The sequence below is a fragment of the Carcharhinus amblyrhynchos genome, chromosome 33 (genome assembly GCF_965287045.1).
Source record: "Carcharhinus amblyrhynchos chromosome 33, sCarAmb.v2.hapA, whole genome shotgun sequence".
Lineage (NCBI taxonomy): Eukaryota > Metazoa > Chordata > Chondrichthyes > Carcharhiniformes > Carcharhinidae > Carcharhinus > Carcharhinus amblyrhynchos.
In genome coordinates this window covers 3,513,270-3,525,711 of record NC_137356.1, presented here as the reverse complement: position 1 = coordinate 3,525,711, position 12,442 = coordinate 3,513,270, and the positions used below count along the sequence as shown (strand labels likewise).

At 41.0% G+C, this 12,442-nt stretch overlaps 1 protein-coding gene across 7 annotated transcripts in view; it reads right to left on the bottom strand.

The window, feature by feature from the left end:
* The window catches only part of LOC145361110 (voltage-dependent P/Q-type calcium channel subunit alpha-1A-like), a 649,898-nt gene that overhangs the window by 100,590 nt on the left and 536,866 nt on the right, over nucleotides 1-12,442 (bottom strand). For all 7 annotated transcript variants that reach the window (XM_080216715.1, XM_080216708.1, XM_080216713.1 and 4 more), the window contains 3 exons: nucleotides 6,193-6,290; nucleotides 5,409-5,559; nucleotides 4,638-4,765 (listed from right to left, as the gene is read on the bottom strand). In XM_080216715.1, coding sequence (XP_080072841.1) covers nucleotides 4,638-4,765; nucleotides 5,409-5,559; nucleotides 6,193-6,290 — 377 coding nt within the window. The remainder of the gene's footprint in view (nucleotides 1-4,637; nucleotides 4,766-5,408; nucleotides 5,560-6,192; nucleotides 6,291-12,442) is intronic.

The window sequence follows — 12,442 nt, the reverse complement described above, 5'->3', positions numbered from 1 at the left end:
TCAATAATTACTGTGAATATGCTAGACTGTAATAATATGCTTGGTGGACTGAGGCCTCTCTCACTCCAGTCTTTTTTGGTTCCTGTTGAATGTTCTTTCGATTTAATTTTGTTTCTTCATTCATAGTGACATCCTCTGCACATAAAAGTCTTATAAATGACACTTTCCAGAATCTAAGGGCAAATTTAACTGCTCCAGTTAGGTAAATTGTTGGGGATTAATGAACCCAAACTGAATCATAAGAACCCTAATGTAGTTGGTCAAATTTATGTTCTAATTAAATTACAACTGCAACTGGGCAGTTTAACCCATGCACAAATGCAATCTGGGAAATTGTCACAAGGGGAGGAAAATATGCAGACAGGGATTTTACAGATCACAGTGGATCTGTTCGCTGGCTGGAAAGACATAAAGAACCTTACTTCAGTCATTTCTGGAAGCCCTGAGCAGATTTTTCTAGGTTTTTGGGCTCTTATGCCATTAAGAGATGTGGTCCTGTCCCCAAGAGTTGCCAGCCAATGACAGAGCTGACAGGTCTTAAATTCCAGTAGCACCACCAAGAAAGATAGCCACGGCTGGGACTGTACCTGGCCCAGAGAAGTATCATGGCTACTGCCCTAGATTCAAGGTAAGTAAAGTCTGGGTTGCCAGGCAAATCAGGCTACTCCTGCCGAGTGAGAACGGGAGGTGGTTGGTGAGTGTGAGGTATTGTTCCTGTGGGGTCAGCACATGTTGCTGAGGATTTGGCCACAGGGTTCTCCATCTAGAGGTCAAACCACCTCCAAGCCCCAAGGAGATCACCAATCTATACCTGACAGTCTTCCCTCACGTTGGAGGGCCTACCCGCTGCTTGGTCCAATGAAATTAGGTTTCTCAGTTTTCATTTAATACAAATAGTCTTTTCCTTTTTTCAATAAATTATGAGGACAATTAGATATTGATTTGGGTGTTTAAACTGGTATGTTCAACCACAATTTTAAGCTACCTCATGGATTTTCAGCCATAAAAGCCTAGCCTTCTTGTTATCATAATTATTTGTCTCATTTTATCCCCATCTCCCCTGAAAATGTTCCCAATTGTTGGGGTAAAATCCACATTGATTGTCCATGTTTAAGCGGTCATTTCTAATGTGTGTCTAGCTAGTAGACACTTCACTGTAGGCTCTTCAGCAAAGGTAAGTGAGAGGTATCACAGCTGAGCCACTTATCTAGGCCTCACTCCGGTTGTTATGTATTTTTTCTAGACAGGACTCTGATTGTTGTCTTGGCAGAGGTTCAGCACAGGACTGTAAGTGAAGCTGGGCCTTTTCTGGCCTGTGTTTTTATGATGTTTTAAATTAATGACATGATTTTATAAAATCCTGGAGCAAGGTCAGGCCTTGACAACACAATACAACTTTAAATTTTGCAGAATGAAGTTGAGATTAGGCATGTATTTTGAGTACAAAACTGGTTCTAAACATTTTTTTCAAACAACGTAAGTTTATACAACAATGACTTTACTGAACAGTAATTGCTTCACAACTGACAAAACTAACAGGGTTCACATATAACATCAGATGCTGGGGACAGACAAGGCTTGGATATTCCTGAGGAGCTTCAGTTAGATAAAGAAGCACAAGAAAGATGAGGCTGATTCAAACTATTTATTATTCAGCTGATGGGAGAGGCAGGAGGGGATTATATCTTGGACAGGATGTCAGTGATCAATCTATTTTCTCCACTGATGAATTTAGCAGCCATTCATTGTATTTCAGTTTATAGAATCCTTACACTGTAGTGAGGAAGGAGGCCGTTTGACTCACTGGCCAGAATTTTACCGTCCCGTCCGTGATGGGAATCAGAATGGGCGAAGCGCAGACATTGGAAAGGTCCATTGGCCTTGGGCGGGATTTTAGTGTTTCAGAACGAGTAAGGCCATAAAATCCCGCTCATTGAGTCTGCACCAACTCTCCAAAAGAGCATTCCACCCAGACTATATAATCTCGCCCTCCCCGATCCCCCACAAACCCCCAACCACCCCCCCCCCCCCCCCCCACAACCACCATCCTATCTCTGTAATCCCCATGCAATTACCATGGCTAATCCACCTAAACTACACATCCCTGGACACTAAGGGGTATTTTAGCATGTCCAATCCACCTAGCCTCCACATCTTTGGACTGTGGGAAGAAACTGGAGCACCCAGAGGAAACCCACATAGACACAGGGAGAACATGCAAACTCCACAGAGGCAGTGACCCAAGACCAGAATCGAACTCGGGTCCCTGACTAATCACTGTGTCACCGTGTCGCCCTTTATTCAAAATCAATGCCTTCAAATGATTTCAGTTATTACTTCAGTGTTAAGCTGGCACCCAAAGAGCCACCCACCAGAAAGGAGATGATATTTTCAAAGGCAGTTACTGTGAGCAGCTGAATAGAATCTAATTTGACCCAGGATAGGGGGAGATGTGGCATAGTGATAATATCACTGCACTAGTTCTACAGAGGCCCAAAGTAATGCTTTGGGTTTGTAGGTTCAAATACCATCACAACAGTTGGGATGAGATGTGTAGGCCTGAGTGAAGATGCTCTAAGAATTGGTGCAGATCGATGGGTCGAACGGCCTTCTTCTGCACTGTAGGGATTCTATGAGAAACCCAACTGGTTCATTAATGTCCTTTAGGGAAGGAAATCTACCATCCTTACCTGGTGTAGTTTACATTTGGCTTCAAACCCACAGCAATGTGGTTAACATTTAACTGCCCTCGGAAATGACCAAGCAAGCCACGCAGTTCAAGGGCAATTAGGGATGGGCAATAAATGCTGGCTCAACCAGCGACACCCATGTCCCATGAAAGAATTTTTAAAAATGCTAGATGCTTAATAGGTGCAACATTTACTTTATGTACTGGGAACTAATGGGATAAATAAAGACAGTGGCTTAAACGGACACACAATATGGTATTGAATATTGGTATTCATCGGGAAACTGAGCTCCTGTTCCAGAAATTGGAGAGTTTCTAATCTACCCATGTCTGAGAACAGGCCCCTGGATATACTTGTAATTAATAATCTATAATTGTCCCCTTTTCCAGGTGTACGATGACTAGCTTCTATTATCCTACTCCCTCTTTTCAGTCAGGATGACAATGAGTTCACTCCTGCACAGTAACCAGGAGTCACTGGCAAAAACGTTCTCCAATAGAATCAGCACTGACGGTACTCAATCACTCAGGACTTCACTTAGCAAGAAGCTTGCCCAGTGATGACAAACTGACTAGATTGATCAATTTTGGTCTGGGATTCTGGTTCTCTCATTTATCCTGTTACAAGAGAATGTTGAAAAGCAAGGTCTTTAGTACTTTTCTAAAATCTTAGCTAAGTAGTTTGCATCTCATGTTCAATATGTTCAAGAATGAAAATCTCTCCCCACTCACACTTACGATAACTGGGCTCAGAAGTGATCCAAAAGTCATAGTTAAAGGACTGATAAGTGTTGGTGAGTGACAATATTAACTTTATCTCATAGTCATGAATATATCCTGTGACTTTGGCTTTTAGGTGCATTCTTATTCCTGTTACAATGTTGTGACCACATGCAATTGCTATGCCATGTGAGGAGTATATTTTTTTCCAGGAAATTCATCAGAGGCAAGAGAAATTGCACTATCTCTGTTAATACCCAGATTTCATACACACTGACAATTTAATCAAATACATATCATCTATATTAAAGTCATGAAGGTAGATGAAGTGAATTGCTATCAGTGATTAGGAACAGGAGGAAACTCTAGCAACATTACTGTGGTTTGCCCATTATGACAGACAGGCATCCAGACAACCGCCAGAAAAATGGAGCCCACAGGATAGTCAGTCTAGAAGTTCAATCAAAGACTTCTTTTTTTCCCAAAACCAATCAGGTGGCCTCTCTGCAGCTGAGTAATTCTGGAACCAGTTTTATCAGATCTCCAACAGATCACAAACAGCTGGCCTGTCAGCAGGGAGCATACATATTGAACTCAGCAGCATGGTGTATGTAGATAGACGTCTGCATGGGAAGTGGGAATTTTCCTGTCCCAAGTACCACAGGAATTGTAGCGAGTGGGGGAAGGTGGGCCTTGCAAAAGCCCATTGACGGTTTTCCGGTCTTGGGGTGAACACGGCCGGAAAATCCCACCCATGATGTTAGAAACCTAAATGTTTTAAATGTTTACTTAGGCCATGTGGAATTTAGGCTTCCAAGTCAGAAACTCTCATTCAGATTGCACCGTCATTGGAAGGTTTCCATACAGGTGCTAGAGATGTTTCTAAAATGTTTAAAAAGAATAATCTCTACGTGGGCTGTATAGATAGTATGGCAGTTTGGTGATATCTTATTAAAACCAAACATCCAGCTCTTCTCCATTGGATCTGAACCTGGATACATGGCTGACTCATACCAGCCTGTCACTAACCTCCAGAACAAAAAAAAAGAATTCAAAACGAACATTTTACCACTAATTTTAATGTGAGCAGTGAACCCTTTGTTGTGTATGCACACTGCTTCTGACCACAATTCAGATGTAGCTAATAGTTCTCGTTTCCAATTCTCTCAGATGCCACCCTGTGGTACAGAAGTTTAAGGAAGGAGGCTTGCTAAGGATAGATGCTTACCGGGCAGCTGGATCATATTCAGCCCAGACCCTGACGTACTCATCCAGATGATGGGGTCCAAGGATGGAAGAGTCCCGTGTCAGGTACTCAAAGTTGTCCATGATGACAGCAACAAAGAGGTTCAGCATCTGTTATGTAAAAATTGAAGAAGCATGAACTGGGGTGTTGCAGTAATCAACTACATATTATTAATTGTTTAATAGTTAACTGAAAGAGTGGAGACCCATATTCTGTGACACAAAAGTAAGATGCAGGATTCATAATGTAACAACTTGTCAATCTTAGCAGTGACACCAGTTCCATGCTGATATCATTATAAGTTAAAGCAGCAGTGAATGCGAATGAAGAACCACTCAGTCCTGCTTCTTACTTAGATCATCTACAATCTACTCTAACATCGATGCTACACACATTAAACCTATTGAGGGAATGGGAATATTCTCTAATCCTCAGTGATATCAAACAACTCCAGAATATTCGTCCAACCCCATTTTACAGAATCACAGAATGGTTACAACACAAAGGCAATGATTTTTGAACTGATAGAGACATTAATTATAAAAAGCTAATTTGACTGACAACAGTGGAGCAATAATAAACTAAAAAAGCTGAAAATACATAACCAGTAATCAGGATGTTTCATCTCATGCTTTTGATGTGAAGGGTGCATATTCAGAACAGATAGAGACATACTTTGTGTATGTCCAACATTTTGTTTTCAGGTTATTAAATCATGAGATTGACAAGAAACAGGATGCATTCGATACTTACCAGGAAGGAACAGAGGAAAATGAAGGAGACAAAATAGAAATAGGCAAACTCATTGCCACATTCGTTTCCTGCGATGCCAGATTTTGGATCACACGGTTTGCCACCCAAGCATGATAACATGATACTATGCCATGCCTCTCCTGTTGCACTCCTGAAATACACATACAATCTTGTTACAGTAACGGCAGTCAAGGAAGGCAGATGAAAACTAATAGGAAATTCACACACTTCCTTTAATAATTCACCTGAAAGACATCAATTTGATAAAAGCCCCAGTATAGGTGATTCCCAATTCTGGGTAAAATATGAGGCTGCGTCCAGACTCATTGGGTCAGAGATACCTCCTCAAATTGTGCACTGGTTTTGGATAACGTACTTAGTAACAGAAAAAAATCATCCTGTCTGAGTCCTTCTCTGTGATGGCTCAGTGGGCTTGCTGTCATACTGAGCTCTACAAATCAGAAAATATCAGTTTCAATCTCTGGCCTAGCCAGGGAAGAATCAAGGGGCATGGGAAAGAGTGGTGCCTTCATTAGCTAGGGAAACAAGGAACTGGATTTGCCAATATTCATGCTATTAATCATTACACAGTGATCGTTGCTGAAAAGTGCATGCGTCTCCATGGCAGGTGAGAATTGGAGTCGGCTGTGGTACCTTCTATACTTCGATAGCTTGCTGACAAACATTACTTAGGCTGCAGGGGAAGAAGTGCCTGGTATCTATGGAACCTTATTAAGAGATATTAAAAGAAATTAAGAGGCAAATAAAGTTGATGGTTTTTTACCGGAAGAGAAGTATCAGGGCTTGGAAGAATGTTCTGAAGTTGTTGTGGTGATTAATTTCACTATCTTCATCATCATCAATTGCAATATTTCCAAATACCTGCAAAATAAAATGAGGCTATTTCAATTCCAAGTTCACTTTACTGTCCATACAGAAATTTATTTCAGTGCATTACTCATTTATTAAAAATTGCATACAAGTGAATAACAATAAAAGAAAGAAAATCACACAAAGACGTCTAACTTTAAATCAAATATCTATTCAAAACTGCATTAAAATGATCAGCCAACATTCCCATCCATACATCAAACTCCTAAGTTCTTACAGAGAACAGCACATTGAATTCAGGTGGTAGGATGGCACAGTGATTAGCACTGCTGCCTTACAGTGCCAGGGACCTGGGTTCGATTCCCAGCTTGGATCACTGTCTGTGTGGAGTCTGCATGTTCCCGCCATGTCTGTGTGGGTTTCCTCCCACAGTCCAAAGATGTGTGGGTTAGGTGATTTGGCCATGCTAAATTGACCCTTAATGTCAGGGGGACTAGCTAGGATAAATGTATAGGCTTATGTAAATTAATAAATGTATAGGCTTGGTAGGAAGAATGGTAGGAAGGACTATTACTTACGTGGCGAAAAACTGCAGCAGGCGACGGTGCAGAGGGACCTCGGGGTCCTTGTGCATGAGTCGCAAAAACCCAGCTTGCAGGTGCAGCAGGTGGTCAGGAAGGCGAATGGGATGCTGGCCTTCATAGCGAGGGGGATTGAATATAAAAGTAGGGAGGTCTTGCTGCAGCTGTATAGGGCATTGGTGAGGCCGCAGCTGGAGTACTGTGTGCAGTTTTGGGCGCCGCACCTGCGCAAGGATATTTTGGCCCTGGAGGGAGTGCAGAGGAGGTTTACTAGGCTGATACCGGAGTTGAGGGGGTTGAGCTATGAGGAGAGGCTGAATAAACTAGGCTTGTACTCGTTAGAGTTTAGAAGAATGAGGGGAGATCTCATTGAGACGTATAAGATGATGAATGGGATGGATAGGATAGAGGTGGAGAGACTCTTCCCGCTCAAAAAAGACAGTAGGACTAGGGGGCACAGCCTCAAGATAAAGGGGAGGCGGTTTAGAACGGAGTTGAGGAGGAACTTCTTCACTCAAAGGGTGGTGAATCTCTGGAATTCTCTGCCCGTTGAAGTGGTGGAGGCTGCCTCGCTAAATATTTTTAAGAAGCGGGTTGATGGGTTCTTGATAAGAGAGGGGATTAAGGGTTATGGGGAGAGGGCGGGAAAGTGGAACTGAGCCACGACAGATCAGCCATGATCTTATTGAATGGCGGGGCAGGCTCGAAGGGCTAGATGGCCTACTCCTGCTCCTATTTCTTATGTTCTTATGTTCTTATGGGGGATAGGGCCTGGGTGGGAGTGTGGTCGGTGCAGACTCAATCGGCCAAATGGCCTCCTTCTGCACTGTAGGGATTCTATGAATTGATTTGTCCTGTATCTGAGGGATTGTAGCCTTTCAACTGAACACAGCCATCAGTAATACCGAAAGAAGGGATGATTCTCATTGTTCATGACACCACTTTTATCAAGAAAAATCTGCTTATTAAATATCCTTCTTACCTGGTTCAATAATCTTTGAACCTTTAAAGTGTCTATTTTCAGAAGGCAACAGCATCAGAAAAATAGCACTCTCAAGATCTACTTGAAATGTTTTTAATTTTCTGAATAGTATAATCATATATGTGTCCTGGCCATCACATCTGTATATTCTTCCCTCCAATTCAACTTATAATCTACTTTGACATCTAGAAACTTGTATTAATAGCTATTTCAATGTCCACATCATGAATCTTCACAGGAACAATATCATTAGCTACTTTTTTTCTAAAATCTATAACTAGTTTCATCTTGTTTTCGTTCAGAACATTTTACAACCCTCTCCATCAAATTCCTGGTTTCCTTCACTATTCCCTATGAGACCCACAAGTTCCGTATTATCAGCATACTTTTGGATTGTTATGTACTTTGATTGACAATCATTCATATAGAGAATGAAAAATAAAGGTACACAACCCTGAGGAGATCCAGTGTTAGTTAACATAGGCTTCCAGAAACTCTCTCCCGTTGTCATGTTGTGAAGTAAATCATTGTTTCAAAATATGAAGTAGGATTGATGTCAATGTTTTTAAATTTTTCAATAAGCTGGAATGGTTATGGAGTATTAAAACCTGAAGAGAAAACAACAAAGGTAGCAAAAGCATAGTTGCCTAATCTATCCCCTGGTATCAGATAGAGCAAGATCAGAATAGCATCAACCACTGACTTATGACGACATTGATAAGCAAACTGATCAATATGTGGAACAAGAGGATCAAAAGGACAACTTTTACTATGCGCTCAAAGCAATTCATGACTATTGATGTAAGAGCAACTGGTTGGTATTCTGAAATTGAGATATCTTGATTATTGTGTCCGCACAAGTACTCTGCTCACAGAGAGAAAAAGAAAAATATTTATAATGAAAACTTAGCAGCAAGGAACAGCTCCAGAACTTGTATGTTTTGTTGTAAAAGATTGTAACCTTTTTCTGCGTCTGCTGAATGCAAGTGAGATTGGAAGGGCATAGATTTTCCACTGAACTACATCTTTTCAGGACCACAACAGAACCTGTTAGAATTCCAAGTTTTTTAAATGGATAAAGTTAACAATATGGCTGGCAAGGTTAAAAAGAACAGGGAAGAATCAGTTAAATTGGATGGCAAATTTGGGTTTTAAAAACCTGTAGATTATAGTTGGAAAGGAAGACTGAGTGAGGGATGAGAAAAGTTCTGGGAAATAATGAGTTAAAAGTTATAGTTACTTCTAATTAAAATCTTGATTTTAAAACAGTGAGAATGTAGAAAGAAGATTCTGTTGTACGCATGGAACCAGAATAACATATCAGTGTCTGGCAAAATGGTGTAATGTTTTCCAATAATCAAACATAAAAGTGTGTGTGTGAGGTGTGTCATTCATAGGAGGAGAGAAGTGATCCCCTTTGAGTGAGCCGTTTGAGCCTGCTCCACCATTCATTATCTTGGCTGATCATTCAACTCAATAGCCTGATCCCACCTTCTCCCCATATCCTTTCACCCCCTTCATCCCAAGTGCTACATCTAACTCCTTCTTGAAAATATACAATGTTTTGGTTTCAACAGATTTCTGTAGTAGCAAATTCCAGAAGATTACCACTTGCTGCATGAAGAAATTTCTCCTCATCTCAGTCCTAAAAGGTTTACCTCGTTTCCTTCAACTATGGCCCCACATCAACAGGAACATCCTTCCTGCATCTACTCTGTCTAGCCGTGTTAGAATTTTATAGGTTTTTATGGGATTTCTGTATTTTGTTCTTGTCCTTGATTCCTCCTGCTTTGACTCCTTGCAGAGGTCCCCATCCCCCTGCTATTTTAGTTTAAATTCTCCTCAACCACTCAGCAAATACTTCCCAAGGACATCAGTCCTGGTCCTGCCCAAGTGTAACCCATCCAGTTTGTACTGGTCCCACCTCCCTCAGAATGGATGCCAATGTCCCAGGAATCTGAAACCCTCACACCATCTATTCAGCCATATATTCATCCTATATATCCTGCTATTCCTGCTCTGACTAGCAAGTGGCACAGGAAGTATTCTTCAGGTAACTACCTTTGAGGTCCTACTTTTCAACTTACTTCCTAACTATATTCTACTTTTAGGACTTCATCCTTTTTAACATGAGTCATTTGTGCCAGGACCATAGGAACACAGTTAATATTATGCTTCAACTCCACTATGCTGCCTGATCCCCATGTTCCTCGATTCCCCATAAGACCAGAAAACTTGGGCATAGTCCATCCACGTAGACTAACCCATCCTTGTAATCCAGCCCATTCATGTAGACTAGCCCGTCCTTATACTCCAGCCCATCTACATAAACGGGCCCATCCCCGCACTCCGGCTCAGGCCTGTAGATGAGCTGATGCCTGAAATCTAGACAATTGCTGTAGTCTAACCCAAACCAAGTCTACCCCAGTAGTCGTGCAATGCTGCCTTTACCTTTTGGTAAAAGGAACTATACAAGTTTGATGTTCAGCTATATATCTACATTGAGCCACTAGATGGAAACAGCACACTGGAAACTACACCACAACCATGTCTACAAAACTAGGTAGGAGAGTTCACTCTTCATTTCAATCACTGGAAATCACCAAAAATAGCTGCTCAACAGGGTCTGGGTATTGACACGATCTCTTTTGCCCCATTTTTATTTATTAAATCTTATTTGCTAGCAGCTTACTCAAAGATATAAGGAGGTGTAATATCTCAGAAGGAAGTATTTAAAAAAAATGAAAATTGTTAATAGGTTATTCTAATTCTATCACTGCATCATTTTCAACAAATCAATTATTTTTATTTCTAATGATACTGATTTATTGGAGTTACTTACTGATTGAGGTTACCTAATTAGGATCAGGTTTGTAACTGTGGGCTCTACCCACTGGAAACTGAAATGACACTCCCCCTGTCCCATTTCAAGTACAAGTTGTGCAGAACTTGTACCTGAAGCTACATTCAGTCTGGTGTGTCATTTCAGTCTGGTTTGGATTTTTCAATTGTTATATATGTATTATGATTTTTCAAATCAGCATGTTGAGACTTCCTGTTTGTTTTGCAATACTTCATTATCTTTCCTCACTGATCAGGTCCCTCTCTCTCCTCTGATTAGACTGCTTCAGTTGTCCAGCTAACTACCACCTTGGTGCATGTTGGCAACACTACAGCTTGTTTGATTCCAGATGTCCTGAACAGAGTTCGAAGACAGTTCTTAAATCAGTTTCCTCCCTTTCTCCCACATATCTGCATTGCTGAAAAAGAGAGACATGCTGCCAAAGCTTTTCGTCTTGCACTCATCAGGACAAATTCACAAGAATACCAAACTCGAAGGAAACAACAATTTATACTGCACAAGAAGAGGGTGCCGATTGTTTGGCAACTGAACTCTAATTGGTAGAGGAGTTGCCAAGGAAAATGAACCAGAGAACAGTTTGCTGGCAAGCTTTTGTTCAATTTCAAATCAGGCAGGTCGGCCGTGATTGATCAAGACATTGCCATGGGGAGTGTTGTTTATCCCGATAGAAAAACATGTTACGTGAATGTCAGAGAGATTCAGTTTGGACTCTATTCTCGTTGGTAAGGGCCCTAGCACCTCTACATGTCATTCAATTAAGTTACTATAAATTAATTATAACAAGGAATCACCATCATGTGATCCATGTAATACATTAATTAACATGAACCAATTAATACCTGCTACATTGAATGGAATGTCTTTTTATTCATGAAAGTTTTAAACATAATCTAGAAATAAAATCTCACATTCTAAAAGAACATTCCGTTTATGATCTTGCCAAATTAACTTATATTAAATAGAAAGGAATGTTCAGGGCAATAGTTGTTCAAAATGCCAGCTTGGTTTAATTGGTACACTCCTGCCACTGAGTCAGAATTCCATGGGTTCAAGTCCTGAATTCAGGACTAGGCACATGATATCAGCTGACAGCCCAATGCATTACTGAGGCAGTCAAAGAGCCATCCTCCACATAGAAATGAAATGAAGGACATATCTACTTCCTATTACACTATTCAGAGAAGAGCAACTAAAGCCACCAAGAAATGGGTGATCTCATCATTCATCTCATCTCCACTTGTATGCAAAATGGCAATCATTGGGTTTTTTATGTATATGTGATGGATAGATTTTGTTAACCAAATGTATTTTTTCTTTATCTTTTTCATAGGATGTTGGCACCATTGGCAATTGTTGCCTATTCCTAATTGCCTTTGAACCAAGGAGCTTGCTCAACCATTTCAGAGGGCAGTTAAGAGTCATCCATATTGCTGTGGGTCTGGAGTCACATGTAGGGTAGATTAAAATGTTAGAATCCGTCATTAAGGAGGAAATTGCGAGGCATCTTTAAGGGAATTGCTTGATAGGGCAGACGCAACACGGTTTCATTAAAGGGAAGTCGTGTCTGACAAATTTACTGGAGTTCTATGAGGATGTGTCTAGGGCAGTGGATAGAGGAGAGCCGGTGGATGTGGTCTTTCTGGATTTTCAGAAGGCGTTTGACAAGGTACCTCACAAGAGGTTATTGCAGAAGGTCGAGGGACATGGAGTTGGGGGTAGGGTGTTAGCGTGGATAGAGGATTGGTTGTCAAATAGGAGGCAGAGAGTGGGGGTCAAT